This window comes from Desmodus rotundus, chromosome 6 (assembly GCF_022682495.2).
Source record: "Desmodus rotundus isolate HL8 chromosome 6, HLdesRot8A.1, whole genome shotgun sequence".
NCBI classification, from domain to species: Eukaryota; Metazoa; Chordata; class Mammalia; order Chiroptera; family Phyllostomidae; genus Desmodus; species Desmodus rotundus.
Genome location: NC_071392.1, coordinates 115031253 through 115054046, shown reverse-complemented (window position 1 = coordinate 115054046; position 22794 = coordinate 115031253). Strand labels below are relative to the sequence as shown.

The 22794-nt window shown below is 45.9% G+C and overlaps 2 protein-coding genes across 2 annotated transcripts; one reads left to right on the top strand and one right to left on the bottom strand.

Moving 5' to 3' along the window:
* The first annotated feature begins 313 nt into the window (after positions 1-313).
* Positions 314-8230, top strand: DEFB123 (defensin beta 123). The gene is made up of 2 exons (XM_024559247.2): positions 314-371; positions 8082-8230. The coding sequence occupies exons 1-2, from the start codon at positions 314-316 to the stop codon at positions 8228-8230; spliced, it is 207 nt and encodes a 68-aa protein (XP_024415015.2).
* A 10837-nt stretch (positions 8231-19067) lies between these two features.
* On the bottom strand, positions 19068-20059 carry DEFB124 (defensin beta 124). Its single transcript, XM_024559248.2, has 2 exons — positions 20002-20059; positions 19068-19225 (listed from the first exon to the last, which is right to left on the bottom strand). Exons 1-2 carry the CDS (start codon positions 20057-20059, stop codon positions 19068-19070), a joined length of 216 nt encoding a protein of 71 aa, XP_024415016.2.
* Between the last annotated feature and the right edge of the window lie 2735 nt (positions 20060-22794).

Here is a 22794-nt window from a genome sequence, read left to right as displayed (position 1 = left end):
TGTACATAGCGCCCCCTTGTGGTCCCTTCGTTTAGAGCTGGGTGGAAGGAGGTGTGCAAATGTTGCACCCAGGATACTGTTTGTGGCCCGACCTCTCCCAGCTGAGCTAAATGACAAAAGAAGGAGGGCCAGCTGAGGAACAGGGCTGCGCATGTGCGCTCAGGGGGTGCGGGGGCTGTGCCCGTGGGCAGCTGAGGGCACGTGTGGGTGGCAGCTGTTAGGATTGGTCAAAGGGAGCGCACGCCAGAGAGGCCAGAGCGCTCCCCCATTAGCTTTGCCTTCACATCGGACTCACCTTGGGCCGCTTCCAGTCATGAAGCTCCTTTGGGTGATTTTGACCACGCTGTTGCTCTTGTCGCAGCTCACTCCAGGTAACCTGGGGATAGAGGCCTGATCACGGAATCCCAAGGGTAGGGAGGACAGGCTGCCAGGCCGCAGGTCCCATTTCGGAGCCATGCAGAGAGGGCACTCCCACCAGCAGCAGGCGCCAGATCTGGGGTACCGGCTCTGACATCCAGAACTTCTGGCCAGCCACCCCATCTCTGCTGGCCCAGGGAGCGTGCCCAGGAGGCCTAGGACCCTGAGAAAGCATGGGAGAGGTGGCCAAGAGAAGCAGGAAGAGGAGAGGACAGTTGTGACCCTTTTACAAAATAGTCCCCAGAAAAATCTAGGCTGTGTTAAGGTCACAACTGCCCCAACAGGAGAGAAAAGCTCCGTTTACTATTGTTGTCTGTGTGCCAGACGCCGAGTTGGGAGCCGGGATCACGGAGATAAGTGACATTTACAACCCAGAGTGACGCGAGCTGTGCTAGAGGGGAGGCGGGAGGCTGGGGTGCACATGGTGGGGACCAGCCCAGCCTGAGGGCCAGGGGAGTCCTCCCGGGGGGGTACTGGGCGTCCTGAAAAGTGTGTGGAAGTTAGAAGGGGAAGGGAAAGAGCTGGAAATAGAAAGGGGGTCCCAGGCAGACATCAGCAAATGCGAAGGTCCAGATGTGGGAGAGACCATGGTGCCTTCAGCACAAAATGGAAGTGTGGGTTCAGGGTGTGGGTCGGAGGCCCAGCGAGGGCTAAAGCTGAGGATGGGCCCTGAATGCCGGGCGAGGGAGCCATGGGGAGGCTTAAGCAGAGAAGGACCATAATCAGACTTGCCTGTTCCTCCAACTCCAACAGGAGCTACCTGGCCCCTCCTGCTCAACTGCCAGAAGCTTCTGCCCACCCCCAGGCTTTCGTCTAACTTTTCCAGGGTGTCAGTGTGTGAATTTCATTAAACAAGCCAACCTCAGCCCTTGTGTATCTGCCTGTGGGAAATGCCTGAAACTGTTCTTCTGGGGTGGAGAGGAAAGTCAAGTCCCAGAGCCTGGGTTAGAAACCGCCCCAGCATTTTCTAACTCTGTGAACCCCACCCCGCCCCCGCCCCCCACCCTGACCCGGCAAGCAGCTCCGCTGCTCAGAGTTTCAATCTCCTCATTCCTCAAACTGCTACAGCAATAACTGGTTAAGGGGAAAACAAAGAACACATTGAGATTTTGGTGTGAAAAAAAATGTAGCTTCTCTATTTTGTATAGCTCATCTGAATTTTCCCAGGAACTTTCATCCTGCTGCGGGTGGGACACAGGAACTGTGGGTAAACTCAACAGTTAAATAGTCATCTTTTCTGGTTTAAAATGGTTACCAAGTTCATTCTGTCTCTTTTGAATAAATATTCAGCCTTTTAGCATTTCCTCTTTGTCATGCTCCCCTTCTCCTTCCAGGATAGCAGCTGGGTTTAAGAGAAAGTGACTTGATATATCGTAATTTCATTAACTGATTCATTCAATAAACACGGTTGAATGGATTTCATGTTCCAAGTGCCGTGATGGGTGCAGGAGGTAGAGCTGTGAACACATCCAAACAAAACGACATAAGCAAAACCTCTGTCCTCTTGGAGCTTACATTCTATTGAAGGAGACAGAAAAAATTAAAATAAATGAAACATATGCAGTGTCATATGACGAGTATAATGAACAGAATAGACAGGAAATGGGGACAGCAAATATGGAGGGGTAGATTTGCTATTTTAAAGGTATGCTCACGAGTGGTTCATTGTGATCTGAGCGAGGATAAGGGGTGAGCCGTGTGGATTTGTGGGGAAGAATATTCAAGCTGGAGGAAACATCAGGTGCAAAGGCCCTGGGGCAGGAGCATAAGGAAGTGGGATAGAGCCCTGTGCTGGACCTGCACTAGCTTTTGGGACAATGTGCCTCATTGCATCAACATGTGGTCAGTGAGTGTCCTTCTGGCACCTGCTACTGGGTCCCATGGCTAATGAGATCTCAGTCTTGTCGAGAGTCCCACTGACTTCGCCTTTTTTTCTCAGCCAAATCTTCCATCTGGCCCTTAGGTTTAGGCTGTTCACACACCTTCCCGCCGTCTTATGCATGGGGGTCTACTCTTGGCAACTCCCTCTGACCCTTAGTTTCACAGTGCTTTTCCTACCTCCACCAGAGACGCAGGGAACTCAGGGATCTTCTGGATCGAGTTTATGCCACAGGAGGGCAGAGGGAGATGCTCAGTTCTAATTATTATTATTTTTTTATCCTCACCCAAGGACATTTTTTTCAGTACTTCTCGGGGGCGGGGGGCATGGAGAGACAGACAGAGAGAAACAGTGATGTAACAGAAAAACACCAATTGGTTGCTTCTGGTAGGCTCCCTGACTGAGGATTGAACCTGCAACCTAGGCATGTGCCCTGACCAGGAATCAAACCTACAACCCATCAGTGTCTGGGGTGGCACTCCAACCAACTGAGCCACAGTGGCCAGGGCCCCAGAGCCACTTCTAGTCCTCCTCCAGGGGGCACCATGGTGCGCTGTGTTCTGGCTATCAGCAGTTGCTGTGCTATACTCTAAGAGGCAAGGGGTAAAATGCTGGCAGTTTGTCCAGACCTATCTGGGTGTTTGTAGCAAAATACTCTCTTGCCCCTGCTTTTCTCATATTAGTTAGCCATACATCCTAGGCCGACCAGCAGGCCAAGAGTGGAGAAGGGGTGGAAAGCCTTGGTTCCTAGCTTGCTGGTGGGTCCACCACCAGCCTGGTTGGCCAGGGTGAGGCATGAGGTTCTAGTGGAGCCTCAGGCCTGCAGCTGCTGCTGTTGCTGCAGGAAGTGATTTAAGCGCCCAGTTTCCCCTAGGGAGAGCGTCTCCTTTCTCCTTTCTGTTGGGTGTGATGCTGGTAACAGAGATTGAATGGAAGTTTCTTGAGTCTCATCTGATTCTATCGGGCTCACCTAATAATAGGTAAAGGAGCTCTTTGACATTGGAAATCCTGGCTCTTCTTGATACATTTTGGTTCTTAAAAATTTTCTTGCTATAATAGAAGAAAAAAGCAAACAACCAGAGACATTGAGGTTGGGAACAGTCTAGCAGTGGCCAGGGGGGATGGGGTGGGGACAGTGGGAAGAGGGGATTGCAGGAACTATTATAAAGGACACATGGACAAAATCGGGGGGGGCATGGTGGAGGAGGGGGAGGGAGGTGGGTTCAGCTAGGGTGGGAGGGAGGGAAGGGGAGAAAAGGCATACAACTGTAATTGAATAACAATAAAAATTTAAAAAAAATAGAGACAGAGAAGAAAAAAGAAAGAAAAAAAATTTTTTCTTGCTATAAACTAAATCCACTCAGCTCATTTAAGCTGAGCAATGAGTTTGTCATTCTAACTGTTCTTTACCACTTCTCCAAAGCCCAGAAACAGCCCAGTTTTGGTTTTTGGCAACCAAAGTTAAAGGGGAATGAAATATATATTACTTTAATGCTTTGAAAATATTAAAGTTGGGTTAATAGTGGAAATTCTGGACATGTAGGTGAAGCCCAAGAACCCAGAAGGTATTAGGCTTAGGTGGGACGTGTCACCTACTTTTCCATTGTACCTCCTCGTACAGCACCCAGAGTCCTTCCTTTATAGCACTCATTATAACTAGTCAACCAAATGTCTGGGAAGCTGTTTCTTTCACAGCTGTTTCTCCCCCTCTCTCCCTTCCCCCACCACTAGACTGGAAATTCTCTGAGGGCAGTGTCCACCACGAACTTGTTTCTAGTTGTATCTCCAGTGCAACTATATTCTCAGCCTATGCATGTATTTCTCTAGGATAGACACCTACAACGAATTGCTAGGTAAATTCGGTGCCCGATTTTAAAATGTGTGCATCAGTGCTAGGGAGCCTCCAAAGAGGCCGAACAAGGTGTATGAGGCCATCTTTCCTGCACCCTCACCCACAATTCATCTTGACATTCTTGAATTTAAAGTTGAGATTTTATTGTTAAATGGTGAGGGGGCTTTCTTTTGTTTGTTTTTTTTGTTGTTGTTGTAAAATAAAATGCAGCATTACAGATTAGGAAAATCCCATGAGACAAATGCACAGCTTAGTACACTGTTATAAAGCACACAACCTTGTAACCATCCTCAAGGTCAATAAATAGAATGTCGACAATCACCAAAAACCAAAAAACCCACCTACCGCCCATCACAACTGTATCCCTCCCCCAAATTAAGCAGCATCCTGGCTTTTATAGCAATCAGTTCTTTGCATTTCTTTGTAGTCTCATTGCTAAGGGTGCATCCATAGGCACCCGATTTTTGTCATGTCTGCTTTTAAAGTCTGACATCGTTAAGATTTTTTAACTTATTGGTTACATCTTCATCCCTTTCTTGTCTTTATAAGGTATCTGGTTTTCTGGTGTGACAAGATATTCTAGGATCATCTTGTACAGTCCTTGCCACAGATCTCGAAAGCCATTTCTTTAAGAAGCTGGGGGTTTTTTCAGTTGGAAAGTGGTATTGCAAGACTATGGTCTAGTTGCTAGAGATATTCACTGCTCCTAAATTGGTCCTTTCCTCATCTTTCAGTCGTCAGAGCTAGGAGGGAAAATCAATATATTTAAATGTCTATAAAATACCTCATGAATTCATATTGACAGTTTCTATTGCATTACAAGATTTGTACTTAAAATATTCCATATTCCTTCTACATTTTCCTTCTTCCGTACCAGCATTCCCAGGGACGCTGTGCACGCTGGCATTTTCAACTCGTCTTTCATTTAAAGAACTTCTTAAATTATGGTTTGAGTATTTTTCTGATATCTTGCTCTGTTTTTACCTCCTCTGGGTATCTCGTTGTCTGTGTGTCGAATCTCCTTTGCCAGCTTCAATATTTGTCACTTGCTATTGAATTTTTCTCTTATTTCTTTTTTTTTGATCAGTTTTCCTGAGTTAAAACTTATGTAAAATGAATGCCCACATTTTAAGCATACAGTATGAGCTTCAACCAACGCGTCCATTCGTGTAACCACCACCACAATCAGTATAATTCATTTCCGTCATCCCCAAAAGGACACCTCGTTCCCCTTTGCAATCAGTCACCTCCCGGTCCCCCCAGCCACCAGCAACCACGAGTCTATATTCTGTCACTTTAGTTTGGCCTTTTCTAGAATTAGGAAAGGCAAACAACAATCGCTTTTTAGCCACAGGAAATGCTGTTGCTTTCCAGCAAGGAAAAGCATCTAGTCCTTCACAGAAAAGGCAGAGAGTAGGAGAGAATATTCAAGTGCTTGAGATTTAGGGGGATGGTGGTTCTTTTCCATGTGCCTCCTTCACTGTTTTTCCAGAGTAATTAAATAGCTGCTGGGGCAAATACTGGAACTAGCCTCATGGCTCCATTAAAGCTTTTCCACCAATGTTTTCTGAGAATAGTTTTCTAAGTGTTCTTCACTGTGATGGGTCAGATTTTTCACCACACTCCATTTCGGAAAGTCCAGAAATACCAAGTGTCTTTATAATACATCTGATGGAAGTAAGCACCCCAATTTCCCTCGATATATTCTTTCAGAGTCTAGTGCTTATGATTTCAGTTTGCAAGGTTCCAAAGGAGTTTTAAAGGTAATTAAAAAAAAAAAGTAAACCCCTGGCTCTCACAACTATATAAAAATAAACACGTGTTAAAGATCCCGCTAACTCATAGTGAGAGTCCAAGGCAGATCTTACAGCGGGGTCAAAGCACAAATGTATACGTGGAGGGAAGGAATGGTGCAATGAATTTACCCATAGGTTTTTAAAAACTGTCTTCCCCACCCCCATGCCGACGGGGAGGAAGCCTATCCAACCTTATGGAGCACGGCATCCTTGCATAGATGTAGAGAGTCATTATTTCGCATCACTATCATTTATCAACAGTTCATGAAGGTATAAAATAATTCCCACAAGATCAAAATCGGATAACTCTGGAGGCTGTAATGTATCTAGACCAGGGCCTCACGCCACTGTTGGCACATCGTGACATTTGGGTAAGTCAGTCTTGGTTGTGGCTGTCCTGTGCGTGGCAGGATGTCCAGGAGAGTCCTTGGCCTCCACCCCTCCACCAGCTGTGACACCTAAACCTGCCTCCCGATATTTCATTGCCAAGCATCCCCTGGGGATCGAGATCGCCCCAGTTGCAAGCACTGCTCCGGACAACGCATGGTTTTCCACTGAGCACAGATATTGGTCAAAAGATAACCTCAAAGAAAACTTATTCCTGATCACAAAATAAACCTGGTCTAAACCTCTAGCAGAAAGAAGGAAACAACAAAGAGTAAATGACAAATTACTGAAATAAAGAATGGCCACGGCACTAACCCGTCTAAAGAAGACAGTTTAACAGAGACAAACAGGGGTTACCGTCTTTGTGCAGCTAGAGGACATCAGCGAGCACCTGCAGGCCTGGAGTTTCTACAGAACAGAGAAAGCGGGACGATGCCATCGTTTGGCTCCAGTAGCAGATTGCACCTTCAACTGCTGCAAGACTTGTGGTTGGAATAGTCGGGGACTGTCCCAGACGTTCGGGCCTCTTGGTTGATGCCGTTGGTGCAATCCCACCCCCAAAACTGTCAGAACAGTTCTTTCGAAAGCTGTTTCTGCAAGCCTTGTAGGTTGTCGGTTAGTCAAGATTCTGGGACAGGAAAAGAATAAAAAACAATATGGGTGGGTTGTTCCCTGGGGCTGGGGGAAGCGGGAATGGGGAGTTATCGTTTAATGGATACAGAGTTTCAGGTTTACAGGATGAAATAAGTTATGGGGATGCATGGTGGTGGTGGATGCAGAACAGTGTGAATGTATTTAATACCACTAAACTGTCCACTTAAAAATGGTTAAGATGGTAAATTTTATGGTAAGTGTATTTTACCACAGTTTAAAAAAAAAAAAAAAAAACCCCTAAGTACAGCCACCTTCTTGAAAGACCTTGGCAAAAATAAATAAATAAATAAAAATAAAATTATGAAGAGTGATGGAATGTTAACAAAAAAACCCAAAAACTTAAAAAAAAAAAACAGTATGGTCCTGACCAGTGTGGCTCAGTTGGTTGGGCATCGTCCCATAAAGCGAAGGGTTGCCAGTTCAATGGTTCGATTCCCAGTCAAAGCAGATGCCTGGGTTGCAGCCCTGGTCCCTGGTTGGGACATATGCGAGTCAACCAATCAATATTTCTCTTACACATTGATGTTTCTCTCCTCTCTTTCTCCCTCTCCTCCTCTCTCCCTAAAAAAATAAATAAATAAATACAATCTTAAAAATATAATACGGATGAACCTTAAAACCATTATGCTAAGTGAAAGGAGACCCAAAAGGTCACATATTTTATTATATGATTCCATTGGCATAAAATATCCAGAGTAGGGCAGTCTGTAGAAAGGAGGGCGAACTGGTGGTTGCCCAGAGCTGGGGGGCGGGGGCTGGGGGAGGAAATGAGAATACAGAGTGACAGGGTTTCTGTCTGGGATGACTTTGAACGAGACAGTGATGATGGTCACACAACATTGTGAATGTACTTAACGCCTCTGAACTACATGCTCTAAAATGCCTAAACTGGTCAATTTTATAGTATTTGCATTTTACCACATTTCTTTAAAAAGAGGGGAAGAAAAAGAAAGAAAGGAGGCCAGGGACGAAGGCCAGGGAGACTGAGGGTCCTGTATCACACCTGTTTTAACCTTTTTCTAAGCCTTTCAAGTCCAGAACCTGCCTCTTCTCAGGACTGACATTGTCTCCACTCTGCTGTCTTTTTTCGTGTCAGGTGGCACCCAAAAATGCTGGAATCTTCATGGGAAATGCCGCCGCGCATGCTCCAAGAAGGAAAAGATGTACGTTTACTGCACAAATAGTAAACCATGCTGTGTGAAGTTCAAGTTCCAGCCCAAATTACCAAGGCCATGGTCACTCTGAGTTCTCTGAAGCCTGAAGCCATAATAAAAATGCAGATGAAGCTATTCTGCGTCTGACCCACCCCCTAGAATTCCTCAGTTCTATCAATAAACACCTCTGGCCCTGAACCAGTGCGACTTGGCTGGTTAGAGCGTTATCGTGTGGCCGAGGGGTTTTGGTTCGGTTCCTGGTTGGGGCACAGGCCCGGATTGCAGGTTCAGTGCCTGGTCTGGGCAAGTGTGGGAGGCAACAAATCGATGCTTCTCTCTCACATCGATGTTTCGATGTTTTTCTCTCTCCCTTCCTCTCTCTGTAAAAGCAATGAGAAAAATGTCTTCCAGTGAGGATAAAAAAAAAAGAAGAAAATTAAAAATAAATACTAAGCTTTGATCGGTTGGGTGTCCTCTGGCAAGGTGAAAGGTCACAGGTTCAATTACGGGTCAGGGCACATGCCGGGGTTGCAGTTCCCTCCCTGGTTGAGGTGGGTAAGAGAGGCAACCCATATTTCTCTCTCACATCGAGGTTTCTCTCCTTCCCTTTCTCCCTCCCTTCCCCTCTCTCTAAAAAAATAAATAAAATATTTTTAAAAAATAAAAATTGAAAATAAATAACATAAACACCTCTAGCTGATTCCCGTGTTAGCCTGTCAATCTACCCGTCCCTCCCACTCCAGTTCCATGGAGGTCCCCTTTGAAGTGGTTGGTGAAGTCCAAACTATTTTCATAATACAAATAAAACCTTATTCACCTCTTTCAATCTCACTCTCTCACAAGGGTGCAGTGGGATTTTCGGGACTCTGCATGACGTATGATGATGCCATTGTTCTGGCAGCTAATGAAATGTGTGCTTACACATTCTTACGTTTCTGGGATTTTTTAAGGTAGAGAAGGCTAGCAGGGGTGTCCAGCCTGTGGCCCGCAGGCCGCATGCAGCCCAGGATGGCTGTGAATGCGGCCCAACACAAAGTCGTAAATTTACTGAAAACATTGTGAGATTTTTTTTTGTGATCACTTGTCACAGCGTATTTAATGTGTGGCCCTAGACAACTCTCCCTCTTCCCGTGTGACGCAGAGACGCCAAAAGTTTGGGCTCCCTGGGCTTAAAGTATATACGTGTTCACTTGCAGAGATTAACTCGGTTGTTCTCAGGAACTCTGCTGCGCTCTCACTAGCTGTCTTTAGTTACGTTATTCGTCTCTGTACCCTCATTACCATCAAAGAAATTACTACTTCGGAATTTTAAAATTTACCTCCTATCTCTCTGACACACTACGAGAACCAGGAACATTTTGTTGTCTAGGTTTGCGGAGGTATATTCACAGCCAGCACCAACTAACAGAGGAAGGAGGGTATGCTCTCCCTGAGTGAAAACAGTCATTATTCTACTCTCTACGGTTCTTTTAAATACAATTTATGGCACACAAGAATGAAAGGCACGCACAGAAGGTAAATGTTGTTAAAAGACATCAATCGCAGGCTCAAGAGGCTTAGGGAACTCCAGGCAGGGTGAACGCAAAGAAAACCCAGTCCAAGTGCAGCTACGTCAGACCGCGGACTGAAAAACAAACAGTGTGCCCCGCGCCTGTGAGTATTTCAAACGAGACACGTCCAAAACCGGGATGGAGGAGATGAGAAGCCCTTATTGAAAGACAATAAAGAAAGCCTAAATTAATAGAGATACGTGCCGTGTTCATGAATTAGAAGACTCGGTATCTTAAAGACGTCAAGTTTATACCGTTTGTTCGCAAGATTCAGTGAAATGCCAACCGCCAAAACTGTGCACATAGGAACAAGTACTTTGTTAGGGACATAGACATAGATGACAAAACCACCAATAAAGCACAAATTTAGGCTAATGGCTAACTCTGAGAATGCCGGATTGGAGGAAGCAGTGCTGATATCGTATTTCTTTATCTGGATGGTAGAATTAGAGATATTTGTTGTCTTATTGTCATTTATACTTTATATTTAAAATATCTTTGCCTTCTCAGTATATAAAAATCAAACTTTAAAAAAAAAAAGAGAGATGAAAGCTATGCACATTACATGCCTTAAGAATTGTGAGACCAGAAAAAATGAAAAAGCTAAATCAGTCAAAAAGGCCTAGAAAAGAAAATATTTGAAAATTTCATGTCCTATACAGGATATTTTCTTCAAAACATGTACAAGACCCTCAAAATACAGTAAAACAAATAAATAAACAACAACCCAGTAACAACATGAGCAAAAAGCATCGAACTGACACTTCACCTAAAAAGCTCCCTATGTGGCAAATAAAAACATGACTTCATAGATGTTAGAGAAACGCAAGTTAAAATTACAGTCAAATACTACTGCGCTCCCATTAGAGGATCTAAGTTAAAACAATTAACCGTAACAATAGTTGGTGAGGAACAGTCAGGGACTGGAATTCTCACACGTTGCGGGTGGGACTGTGCAGTAGAACAGCCGCTTGGAAACAACGGGGCGGTTTCTGAAAGAGTTTAACCCACCATGTGTTCTAACCACAACTGCACTCCGACGTCTGCGCCACGACAAAACCATTTGATGGCCCATTCCTCAGAACGCGTCCGCATTCTTAAGTGACGCGCGACTATTGGGAAGCTAAGGATTTGTTTACCATGTCCTAAGGTCTACTGAACCATAGTAAAATATACATTCACTTGTTCATTCAGTCATCAACAAATTTGTATGGATCATCTATTATGTGCTAGGCACCATGTTTTTCTCTAGGTATGCAATGTTAAATGAAGCAAACCTGGGTGTTGCCATTGTGGAGGAAACTATGGAGGAAAAGCATTAAACAAGAAATAATTCCATGATGTGAAAAGGCTATGGAGAGTATAGTAATTCAGAACAGGGTGGGGGATGATGAGAGAGGTAGATCTCCATGAGCTACCAGGATAACACTCTCTGAGGAGATGGCATTTGACCTGGGATTTGTAGGGTGACAACTCATGTTTGCGAAGAGTTGAGAGGGAGTTTGCAGAATATTCCAGGTAGCATGTGCATAGGCTTTTTCAGGGGAAGATGCCTTGTTCCAGAGACGGAAGGAATGGGGTGTGGCTAAACCTGGTGTGCAAAGGGAGAGGGACCCAGGACGAGATTTGCGAGGCAGCGAGTGGGGTAGACCCACTACACTTGGGCGTTTGGATTGAAACACTTCATACTTTATGCATTAAAGTAGAGGACGGTCCGCCTCACCTCTGATCGCTTCTATTTACTCAGAGCTTCTGCTTCCTCAAATTGTACTTTCCGCCACCCCTCCTCCCACCACCCACCAAAGTCTTCAACCTTGACTTTTACTAAAGCAACTTTTCAGGTTCGACTCCAGTTATGACCTACTTTATTCTGTCTATTTCCCAATTCAGATCCTCATAACAGAGAATCTCATTGATCAAGTTCAACATTTTGTACCAACCCATCTTGTGTGTAGGTCACCAGCCAACCTACGGGATTAGCTTGGTTTGGAGAAGTGCCCACCTCTTTTCCAATCCACTGTGTCTGGGGCATAGGGGAGAAGAGGTTCTGGGGTGCATATACCTGTCATTTCAGCCAAGGCTGTTCGCAGGGCTAGAAGACTATAAATGGAAGGGACATGCACAGTGTCCTGTGTATCACTCTTCCGTGTACCCTTGCCATGAACTCCTACAGGGAGGAAAAGTCTGCTCCCCACCTCAGGAAACCCTGAGCTCCTATACCTAGAGGGAAGTGGACCTCAGTAAAGCCTGGGCCCTCTTGGTGGAATTCTGAGGAAGGGGACAGCCCCTCTCTCCATCTCCTCATGTCCCACTAATCTGTTGGCGAGAGCTTGACATTCACTGGGTCCTACTGGACCCAGCGCTTCCTTTTCATAACAAATATTTTAATGCCCCCTTTTGGTCTCAGAATGAGATTCATAAATATTGTAACCAATCTACTCACATAATTTCAAGAAAAAAAAACAAATGAAAAGCTAACCGTAATAGAAGGGAGAAAATAAACTTTTATAATAATATGTGTGCTGACCTGTAAGTCCACTTAAAGACTGAATGAATAGTGAGATCTCACGCACAGCAGGGGAGTAGCAGCTTACGAATGCAGGCCTGGAAGGGCGTGAGGTGGGCACAAGTCAGATGTTACCCGAAGTGTTTGCTGTCTGTGGCCTGACTTTCCACACCAGCGGGCATCTTGGGGAAAGTTCTAACCAGAACAAAGTGTAATCACCCCTGGATTTACAGTTTCATTTCAGGAAAATTCAATGTGCAACAAATACTTGCAAAACAACCTTAGATTCTGGGCTCAAAGAATGTTAAATGGGTTTCTCACCTATATAACTGTCTAGCAAGACATTTGAATCTTGTTTGGGAGAAAAATCAATACTTCATTTTCCAGGACAGTCACACATTGCATGCCACCTAGCATCCCGGGTCCCCAACCTACTAAATTCCAGTAGGGGTCCCATTAATTTTGACAATTAAAAAAAAAGGCTTGGCTGGTATGATTCAGTGGATTGAACACCAGCCAGAGAACCCCAGAGAACCAAAAGGTCGCCGGTTTGATTCCCAGTCAGGGCACATGCCTGGGTTGCGGACCAGGTCCCCGGTTGGGGGTACGCTAAAGGCAACCACACACTGATGTTTCTCTCCCTTTCTTTCTCCCTCACTTCCCCTCTCTCTAAAAATAAAATCTTTTCTAAAACAAATGCCACCAGCAAATTCCCAAAATAACCCCTAGATGGCAGTATCTCCCCTTTGATTGAGCCTTTAGCACACTCGGGTCTTTCTGGACAGTAGTATTCTTTCTGAGACGGGAGATGCTGCATCACCAGCACCGATAATTTACCCAAATTCAACTATATGTGCTGAGAAAAATAAAGAGAGAGAGAAAAATTTTCAGAAAATTTAAAAACTTTTTTCTCATTTTTAAAATCAACTTAGTTTTGCCTTTCTTAAACTTCATGTAAATGGAGTGATTCGGTGTGTACACATTTATATTTGGCTTCTTTGATTTAACATAATGTTTTTTAGATTAATTCATGTTGCGTATCAGTAAATTGTTATTGTTGTTTATTGAATAGGATTGTACTGTATGAATGTAACTCAATTTATCCATTTACTTGTTGGACCTTTGAGTTGTTTCCCGTTACGGGATATTATAAATAAAACTGCTATAAGCATTAATGAAGAAATGTTTGTATATCTGCATTTCTACTTCATTTTATAAATAACTCTGCAACTTTTTTCCCAAAGTGGTTGTCCACGTTCCATTTCCATTGCGCTGTGTGAACATCAGTCCAAATAAGCCAACGCAGTCCCTCCTCGAGCCCCTGCCTGCGGAGCGCAGATGGGAGTCGTCCCGGTTCCCGGTGTAGCAGAAGCACCTGGCAATGAAGGCATCACACTTCACTGTGGGCTATTCCACTGTGGAGAGAGATTTGCTCGTCACAGAAATGGCCCCTACCGGTAACCAATCAGTGCCTTTGCTTTGATGCGCTCCATTAATGGAGGGAAGCTTGCTGTGTATGTCAGTCTCCATCAAAGCACATTCCTGAGCAATTTTCTAGGGTAATTCGAGCCGTAGGTGATTGTTGCCTGGCTCTCAAACATAGATACAGCCCTGGTGCAATGAACAAGTCCACTCAACCCTCTGCCATCAAAAACCCAGGTGGGAAGGATGTGAGCAGTCGCCACACCCTACCCGGAACCTCCTATGCTAACCACTGTCGTAGCCCCCTTGTTCTTTTCTTGTGAGCCCAAAGGGATCCCCCTGATTAGCAGAACGAGAAATTCTCCTAATCTCCAACAGAAAATGCCTCAATGCATGTGAAAAATGCAATAATAGATATATATGTAAAATATGTCTCTAGAGAGACATCGATATATGAGTATATCTGTATAAGTATAGACACCTATATCCATATAGATATATTACACGTACACACACAACAGTTTGTACATTTAAAATGTATCTGCATATGCATATACAAAGTCAAAATTTGAGTCAAAAATTTACTACAATTATTGACTCCCTCAAAATATAACTACTAATAGCCTACTGTTGGCCAGAGTCTTACCGACAACATAAACAGTCGATCGACACATATTTTGTATGTTGTGTTATTATATACTGTATCCATATGTAAAATAACCTAGAAAAATGTTATTAAGAAAATCATAAGAAAAAATATATATTTACATATTTATTATCAAAAATCCACATATAGCCCTGACTGTTGGGGCTCAGTTGGTCGAGCACCATCCCACAAAGCTGAAGGTCACTGGTTCAATTCCTGGTCAGGGCAAATGCCTGGGTTGCAGGTTTGGTTCCAGGTTAGGGGTGTGAATGAGAGGCAACCAATCAATGTTTCTCTCTCACATCAATGTTTCTCACCTGTCTTTCTCCCTCCCTTCCCCTCTCTCTAAAAATAAAAAATAATATCTTTTAAAAAATAAATAAAAATAAGAATCCACATATAAGTGGACTTGTGCAGTTCAAACCATGTTGTTCAAGAGTGAACTGTATATTTGATTGTACAATTATTAATTGTCTAATTGTATAATTATTAATTGCATAACTGTATAGTTAGAGATTAGAGATAGAGCTAGAGACAGCTAGATCCACCCTGACAAATATGTGCTAAAAGCTAACAGGAATTACGAGACCGTGGTGAATATTTTGAAGCTTATCTATGTTTTATTCTGCACAATGTGTTCTAAATGTATTACTCAAGTAATAAAAATTGGAAACTTTAAAAGAAATTTCAAGAGATAGTTTAGGGCTGAAAATCTTGTGTTGGAAGAAGTATAGAAAAAATATAGAGTTTGATTCCATTTTATTTGTAAGTGACATTTCACATAATTTTTTATTTGTGGGCATGTATGTGGAGTGAAAGTACTGATGACTTTTGCTTTCTTAGTTGTGCTTCTCTGTCTTCTAACTTTTCTCCAGTGAACATGGATTGCTTTTAAAATTAGAAAAAACGTTACTTTAAAACAAAGGTGAGTGTGAAAGACAAAGTCAAGTGCCCAAGGACAGCAGTGGTGTCCCAGTGCCTCCACTTACTGAGCATATGACCCAGGCACCTCACTTAACTGAAAACTTCAGTTGCCTTCTGGGAAAGGAGGGGATAATATTATTACATGATAATGTAATACTATTACATTATGGTATCACATAACTATAATGTAATAGTATTATATTATACTATGAGTAATATAGTATATGTTGTTTAACTTGTTGAATTAGACCAAGCAGTAGGTGAGTAATAGGTGAGATGATATATGTAAAGCAGTTAGTGCTTACTAAATGCTAACTGATATGATTATTATCACTAGCTCGGCCATTCACCAACTCTTCGGGGAATGTCTGTGCCCTGAAACAGGACCTCTGAGCACCTCTGCAGAGTCCCTCCTCCAGCATCCTGCACCCCGGTGCCAGGGAGCTCCCTCTCCCCCAAAGCTTCCCCTGTCCTCCCAACTCGAGACTATTGCTATCCCTCAGAAAAAGCCTTGACCTGAGACCCAAAGATGTAAGTCCACGTCCTGGCTGTGTCTCAGGCACTCGGTGGCCTTGGACAAGTCCCTCTCTGGGCTCGGGAGCCTGATCTGTGAAGTATGTTGAGGAACCTTCCAACCTAGGGTTGCCTTGTCTTGTTGGCATGTTAGGCACAGACTTAGGACTTCGGAGGTTGGCTACAGACTTAGGTGAGGGTCTGTTGGGGCACTGGGCGGAAACAACCCTTCCCATGGGAGGCTTGCGCTTCAGAAAACTGTCTGGCCGGTTATGTCTGGGTTCTGCCCGCAGAAGGACAGCGGCTGCCTCGGCCATGATGCGCTGGGAGGAACACGGCCTCACAGCTGTAGTATCCCGCCCAAAACGCCTAAGTGAACCCAGTCACGAGGACACATCAGACAAGCTCACACCGGGGACAGTCCACAAAGTCGCTGACCTGGGCCCCTCGCAAATGTCAGTGTCATGAAAGACCGAAGAACTCTTTGAGAGTGAAAGAGATCAAAGACACGTGGCCACTGAAGGGAGTGCTTGTCCCGGGGATTTTCTGTTGCTGAGAAGGACTTCAGAACGGCTGGTAGAATCTGAATAAGGTCTGAAGATGAGATAATAGAATTTTGTCGGCCGTAATGCCCTGTTTTTTATCATTGTACTGCGGTTCTATCTTTTTTAAATGCCTTTGTGTTCAGGAAAAACTACTGAAGTATTTAGGCATGAAGGGATCGTGTCTGCAATATATGTTACTACATTTTAATGTAATTTTATATATATATATAACTACATATATATAGACTACATATACTATAAACTATATACACATATAAACAAATATAAACTACATGTATAGATAGAGAGAGAGAAATGGTCTTGTAAAAGTGGTGAAATGTCAATATTTGGAAAAACTGGATGAAAGGTCTACGGGATTCTTTGTATTGTGCTTACGGGTTTTCTCGAAGTCCGAAGTCACACACAGAAGGCTAGTGGCACGCCTGTTGCTCAGACGTGGCAGCAGGTGCGCACTTCACTTACCGAACACTTACAAAGCCCCGATGATCTCATCGGCCCCACGGCTGCCCTAGTAAGAGCTGTCATTGTGCCCATTTTGCAGAGAATCCCGACATCAGACACAGGAAGTGACTGGCCCTGACTGCATGGCCTGTGGCCTGTAAGTGGCAGAGCTGGAGTGTGAACTGGAGTCTGTCTGACTCCTCAGTCCCGGAAATCATCACCATCTTCCCTGCAACAAGGTCACACATTTCCTCGAACTACGTCTGAGACTGCGCAAAGAAAACCTAGCTTCTCTGCTCTCTGTAAAACAGCTGACAGGGGAGGGGTCAGAGGGCAGAGCTAAATTTAGTTCAATCCAGTTTAAAACTTGGTCTAATTCAACAAGTTCAACATTCTCTTGAGGCTTCTTGAGTTCAGAGAGACTTGGTCTCTGGTGTAATTGCTCTGTCTTTCAGATTCCTCCTGTCTTCTTCCGGCCCCTCTCAGTATGCAGGCTGGGGTAAGGGTGGGCACACTCAGTGGCCGGGTGCAGCTGGCATCTGCCGGGATCTGGGTGGCGTGGGCCTGTCACTGGCTTTTAGCTATGGCTGGTTGCTGGCGAACTGGCCTGGTCTCCTGTGGACTCACTGAGGACTAGTGGAGATACCAGACTAATGTCACCGCGTGTTGGGTCTCTGTGATTCTGTGTCCGTCTCTTGTCCTGTTTCTAGGCTCCAGATATCATGACCACCTCGCCCCGACCAGGTGGGGTCCTAAAACAAGGCCCCTGGCTCTCAGCTCAATGTCTGCTCCCCACTTCAGAACCTAAGGGAGGTTCAAAAGTAGGATTAATATGCAGGTGCACGCTTTGTTATTAAAATAATTGAATGCTTTCCTCTTGGCTGGTAAAGGGCAGCGGCCCAAGCCCCTTGCGTCTCCCTTCCTCTGTTCCAGATGTCTCTGGCATATGCCCAGGTCCCTCTCATAACAGAAACTGAAGGGTTAACACCTGGCACAGCAGGTCACCTCCAAAACTCTGCTCCAGCCTCAGGCTCATCATCCCTCCTGATGGTAAGTATTTGGAACTTCACCATTCCTTTCTTTGCCTGGCCATGTAGGGTCCATTCTCTTACTCCAAGGCAACCCCAAACTTCTCCAAAAAGTCTCAAAGGACAGTGGACATGAGCCCCTCTGCCCTTGGAGTTCCTCTCAACTTCTCCCACACACTTGCCCCCTTCTGCGCTCAACCCCAGGGGGAAGGGGGGCCAACTCTGAGGGTTTCTCAACTCCCTTCCTCCCAAGCTCAAGTCTATGGTGGAGGCTGGGACAGCTACGTACTTTCTTTCCCAGCCTTCCTTACATCAGGAGTAGCCACGTGCCACCATCTGGCCCATGGAAGGTAAGTGGAAGTCTGCTGAGGGAGCTTCCAGGGCAAGCTTTGCTTTCCTGATCAAAGTGAAAAGCTAGCCCATGCCAACCCTCCCCACTTCTTGCTTTAAACAATTATGAGAGGCCTGACGTTACGAGATCCAAGAGGACCCATGAGACACTTGCCCTGACATGCTTGCTACCGACCTCCCGACTTCTTTTTACATGAGAAAAGTAAGTTCCTGAAAATTGGGTTTTCTATCTTTTCAGCCAAGCACGATCCTGACACAGGGCAATCAGAACGCTTGCCTGTCTACCTACCTCACCAGCTCTGCTCATGATTTCTCCCCGACTCGCTGTTCGCACGGGTCCTTGGGCTTGGAAGGGGCTGAGTTTTCCTCTCTCACTCCTCCCTGTTGATACGAAAACTTTGCTTTCATGAAATCCTTACTTTCCACCTATGCAGGCTGTTAAAATGCTGACATAAGAGATAAAGGAACATAGAAAAATTCTTTCACTCTTAATGGGGTCTGCCTATCAAGCCCCATGCATCTCTTTCTCAATGCCAGAAATGTGTGTTTAACTCTATTATTATTAATTCTTATTACGATGAACTCATTATCAATTCTCATGCTTATTACAATTAACTCCTATCATTAACTCTACCTTCTATAAAGTCCTAATCTCCTGATATTATAACTTCCCCATTTTATGGAGGAGGAGACTGGGGAGGCTGACGGAAATTGAGCAATTTTTCTGGAGTTGGATACACAGCAAAAGTGATAGAGGCAGGACCGGAACCAATTGCAATGGTCATGAATGCCCACTCTCTTCAGGTAACTTCACTCCCTCCACCAGCCCTCCCTCCACCTCCCCCACACCGTGGACCTCCCCACCCTCCCCTCCCTAGCCCTGGGAGACTCTGGAGTAGAGGGACTTTGAGCAAACGGCAAGAGGAGATGAGGGGCAGCAGGTATTTTATTGGAGAGCAAGTGTGCCAGCCCCACAATCAGCTACACATTCTCTGGCTTAACAGACGCTGAAGACTTGAGTCCATAGGGGAGGCAGCAGAGGGAGCCATCTGGGCACAGGTGCATGTAGGTTTCCTGCCTCGTGCAGTAAGTCCGGCAGGCTCCTTGGCCCTTCCAGCACCGTTTGAACTCACTTCCCCCTGTGCAGGGCATGCAGAGGAAGACTGCAGGTCACACTGCAGCCCAGGGGCTCCAGGTGAGACCGCTGGTCACAGATTTAACCACAGATCCATCTGTTGGGTTCTCTACTACTTTTTGTTTAGGTTTGAAATTTTCTCTAATAAAAAGGTTTCTTTTCACCACTCACATCATTGCATGATTCTCGATTTTTGCATGCTTCAATTCTTCCATAATAAAAAGTGTTTTAACGGCTCATCTTGTTCCTTATTCTCTCTACTTTCATGTGCATTTGAAATAAAACTTTTTAAAAATCTTATCAGAAACCTTTCAGCTCTCCCACCACCCCCTGCACACACAACACTAACCCCTTGCCCCGCTTTTATTCTTCTTAGCACTCTGATCACCTGCAATATCATGTTTATTTGGTTAGTTTCTGTCTCCAATAACTGAAATATCAACTCCAAGAAAGCAGGGACCTTCTTTTCTTCCCCTACTGGGCCCCCAGCAATTGTAACAGTGCCTGGCACACGGTATATATTTCCCGATTGAACATTTGTTGAATGAATCCCATTGTAAAGCTTAGGAAACCGAGGTGCAGGCTGATCTATCAGCTCGCTCTAACCTGCCCAGAAAGCCAGTGATGGGGCCAGAATTTAAACACTGGTCTAGGCCTCCTCTGTCTCCCCGGAGCTGAGCACCTATGTCTCATTCTCTCCTCTCTCTCTCTCTCTCTCTCACACACACACACACACACGTGCGTGCGCGCGCACACACACACACACACACATGAGATTACCTGGCGGCACGTGACCCAGGACCAGGAGAGACACAATGAGCAGAAGCAGCTGTGCCATGCTCACGGGGCTCCTGGGAGGCCACTGGGGGACAGAACACAGAGAAGCGGAGCCAAACGCATCAAGCCCAGCTGCCTGCAGCCCAGCCTTTATTGAGCTTCAGGTCACAGCAGGGGTGTGGGCAGCGGGAGACTTAGTGGGAGTCTGGGGCCCTGTGGTCCCAGGGATGCAGCTGGACCTCAGCCAGCCCTGTGGGGAACTGGCTGCCCACACCACCCAGACTTCGCTGAGCCCTGAAACTGAGGGCAGAATTTCCTGAAGCGACGCCTGGGGTTGGAAACTGGACAGCGTCTCCACCTGAGAGGATTGGGAACGTCTTGGCTTCAGAGAGACCTGCTTCAATGCCAGCGACTCCCTAATGCCTTGTGATACCTTGGACAAGTCACTTAGCCTCTCTGAGCCCCAGGCTGTAATCTAGAAAATGATGACAAGCCCCTCTTGCAAGCTAAATACATGGAAGATTCCCTTCCTGATGCCAAGGAGATGAAACCACTGGCCTGTTCAAACAGCATGCATCTAGACCTTCACAGAAAATGAGTAAAAGTAGCCTGCCACGCCCCCCGGCCCCCACCCCTGCTCCGAACAGACAGTGATGGCAACCTAGCTCATTCAGAAGATGAAACAAAATAACACAAAGTGTGCTACCCAGACCGCAAGCAGCAGCAATAAACACCTGGGGCTTGTTAAAAGCAAAACTTCTCAAGCGCTACCCGAACCTACTGAATCAAAAGCTCAGGAGTGGGTCCCAGCAAGCTGTGGTTTCAGAAGCCCTCCCACTGATTCAAACACACTGCTGAAGGTTGAGAACCGCTGAGATCGTGCGTGTACAGAGCCTAGAACAGTGTCTGCTGCACTGGCATGTGAACGGCATCTTGAAGGATGAGCAGAGGAAAGGGTATTCCAGGCAGAAGAAACAGAATGTGCCTGAAAGTGTGGGGCACGCCCACAGCAGGGAATTTGTGGGGAGGAGATTGGAAATGACCCTGCAGAGGACAGTTTCTTCTTAAAACTCATACCATTACATTATTCTGTATTTTTGGTTCTTTACATTTTTTCTGTAATAAAAAGTTTTTTAAAAGCTCGCCTTGTTCCTTATATCATTCACTGATTTTCATGTCCATTTGAAATAAAAACTTTTTAGCCCTGGCTGGTGTGGCTCAGTGGATTGAGTGCCGGCCTACAAACCAAAGGGTCACCAGTTCAATTCCCAGTCAGGGCACATGCCTGGGTTGCGGACTGGGTCCCCAGTAGGGAGCATGCAAGAGGCAACCACACATTGATGTTTCCCTCCCTCTCTTTCTCCCTCCCTTCCCCTCTCTCTAAAAATAAATAAAATCTTTTTTAAATGTTTTTTAAAAACTTTATCAAAAACCTTTCGGCTCTCCCGCCACCGCACGATGCCCACACCACACTCACCCCTTGCCCTGCTTTTATTCACAATGGGCCTTGAATGCCAAGTTCAGGCTTTTGTGTTGCAGACAATTGTAAGTGTTGTAGCAAGGGTGTAATCTGTTTAAATTTCAGTTTTAAATGAAAAAACTGAAACCCAAAGAACAGAGGTGACTTGCCTGGAGTCATACAGCAACTGGGTTGCAGAGCCCACCCCAAACAAAGCATGACGCTGCCCCACTCCCAGCGCATCCTGTAGGTGGGGAGGGGAAGCTCAGAGGGCCAAGCCACAGAAGGAAACCAGGCGTGAAGGGGTTCAGCTAGTCGACCAGGCTGCCGTGGGAGTTGCTCTGAACTGGACACCTGGACCCTCTCAGCCAAGACAATGAGCCCCGCCCACAGGTACAGCCTGGTCTCGGGGGGGGCCCCACATGCAACCTGCCCCAGTCCCTCATGACCTAACAGGAAGCAGCCTCCTCCAGAGCCCGGATCCTGGCCTCGTGGACTGCCGAACTCAGCAGTTCCCTAAAGCCAACTTCTCTTCTGTAACTAAGCTCAAGGTGTCTCTCTCATTCTCCAGGAAGATAAAAGATTAAAAACCAGACAAACGAACACGGGTTGTGATAGAAAGGGCCAGTGGCAGGCTGAGAGGCAGAGACCCTGAGACCAGGCCCAGGTAAGCCTCAGTTCATCATCATGTTGTGTCAGGACTAAGTGAGCTACTGATCCGGGCAAAGCGCGCAGACCACGCCGGGCACAGCACAAGCACTCCATAAATATTAACCGAAGCGTGTACAGCCGTTCTTCCAGGCACAGGACAGCCCTAGCTGCGTAAACGGGGCTTAGCCTGGAATGTGGTGAATGACTGAACGATGCTAAAATAAGATATTCAGAACGCTTCAGTGCTGACTTCCTGGACTCCCCTCCTCCCCTCAAGCTACACCCCCCCCCACCAAATTAATTCTCCATCCATTCGAAGCAGAGTTTCTCGAAGTGGAGTCCACGAAGTCCACCTCAGGATCGCTTGGGCCCTTGTTTAAAACGCAGATGCCGAACCCCTCCCTCTCCCAGGACTGCTGAATCCGCCTCTCTCGGAGGGGAGGATCTGGGAGTCTGACATTCAACGAGCTCCCCAAGTGGTTTCTGTAAGGACCAAGGTCGTTGGGGCGCCCTGTTGCTGGAATGGATAGATGTGGGTGCACAGGTGGTCCAGCCCCAGGAATTCTCAGTCCCCTTTCTTCCTCCTTCTGGCCCCCCACCCTAGACAAAGGACGTGAGCAGGCAGGTCAGCTGACCCCTGCGCGAAGTCTTTCAGCAGCCAAGGCCTTGGGGCGGGACCCCGGGGC

Bases quoted from the DNA above. Each gene is read 5' to 3' on its own strand.
- DEFB123 (XM_024559247.2), top strand. From the start codon at position 314: ATGAAGCTCCTTTGGGTGATTTTGACCACGCTGTTGCTCTTGTCGCAG. The intron at 372-8,081 runs GTAACCTGGGGA...TTTTCGTGTCAG, and splicing joins CTTGTCGCAGCTCACTCCAG to GTGGCACCCAAAAATGCTGG.
- DEFB124 (XM_024559248.2), bottom strand. From the start codon at position 20,059: ATGGCACAGCTGCTTCTGCTCATTGTGTCTCTCCTGGTCCTGGGTCAC. The intron at 19,226-20,001 runs GTAATCTCATGT...TGCCCTGCACAG, and splicing joins CCTGGGTCACGTGCCGCCAG to GGGGAAGTGAGTTCAAACGG.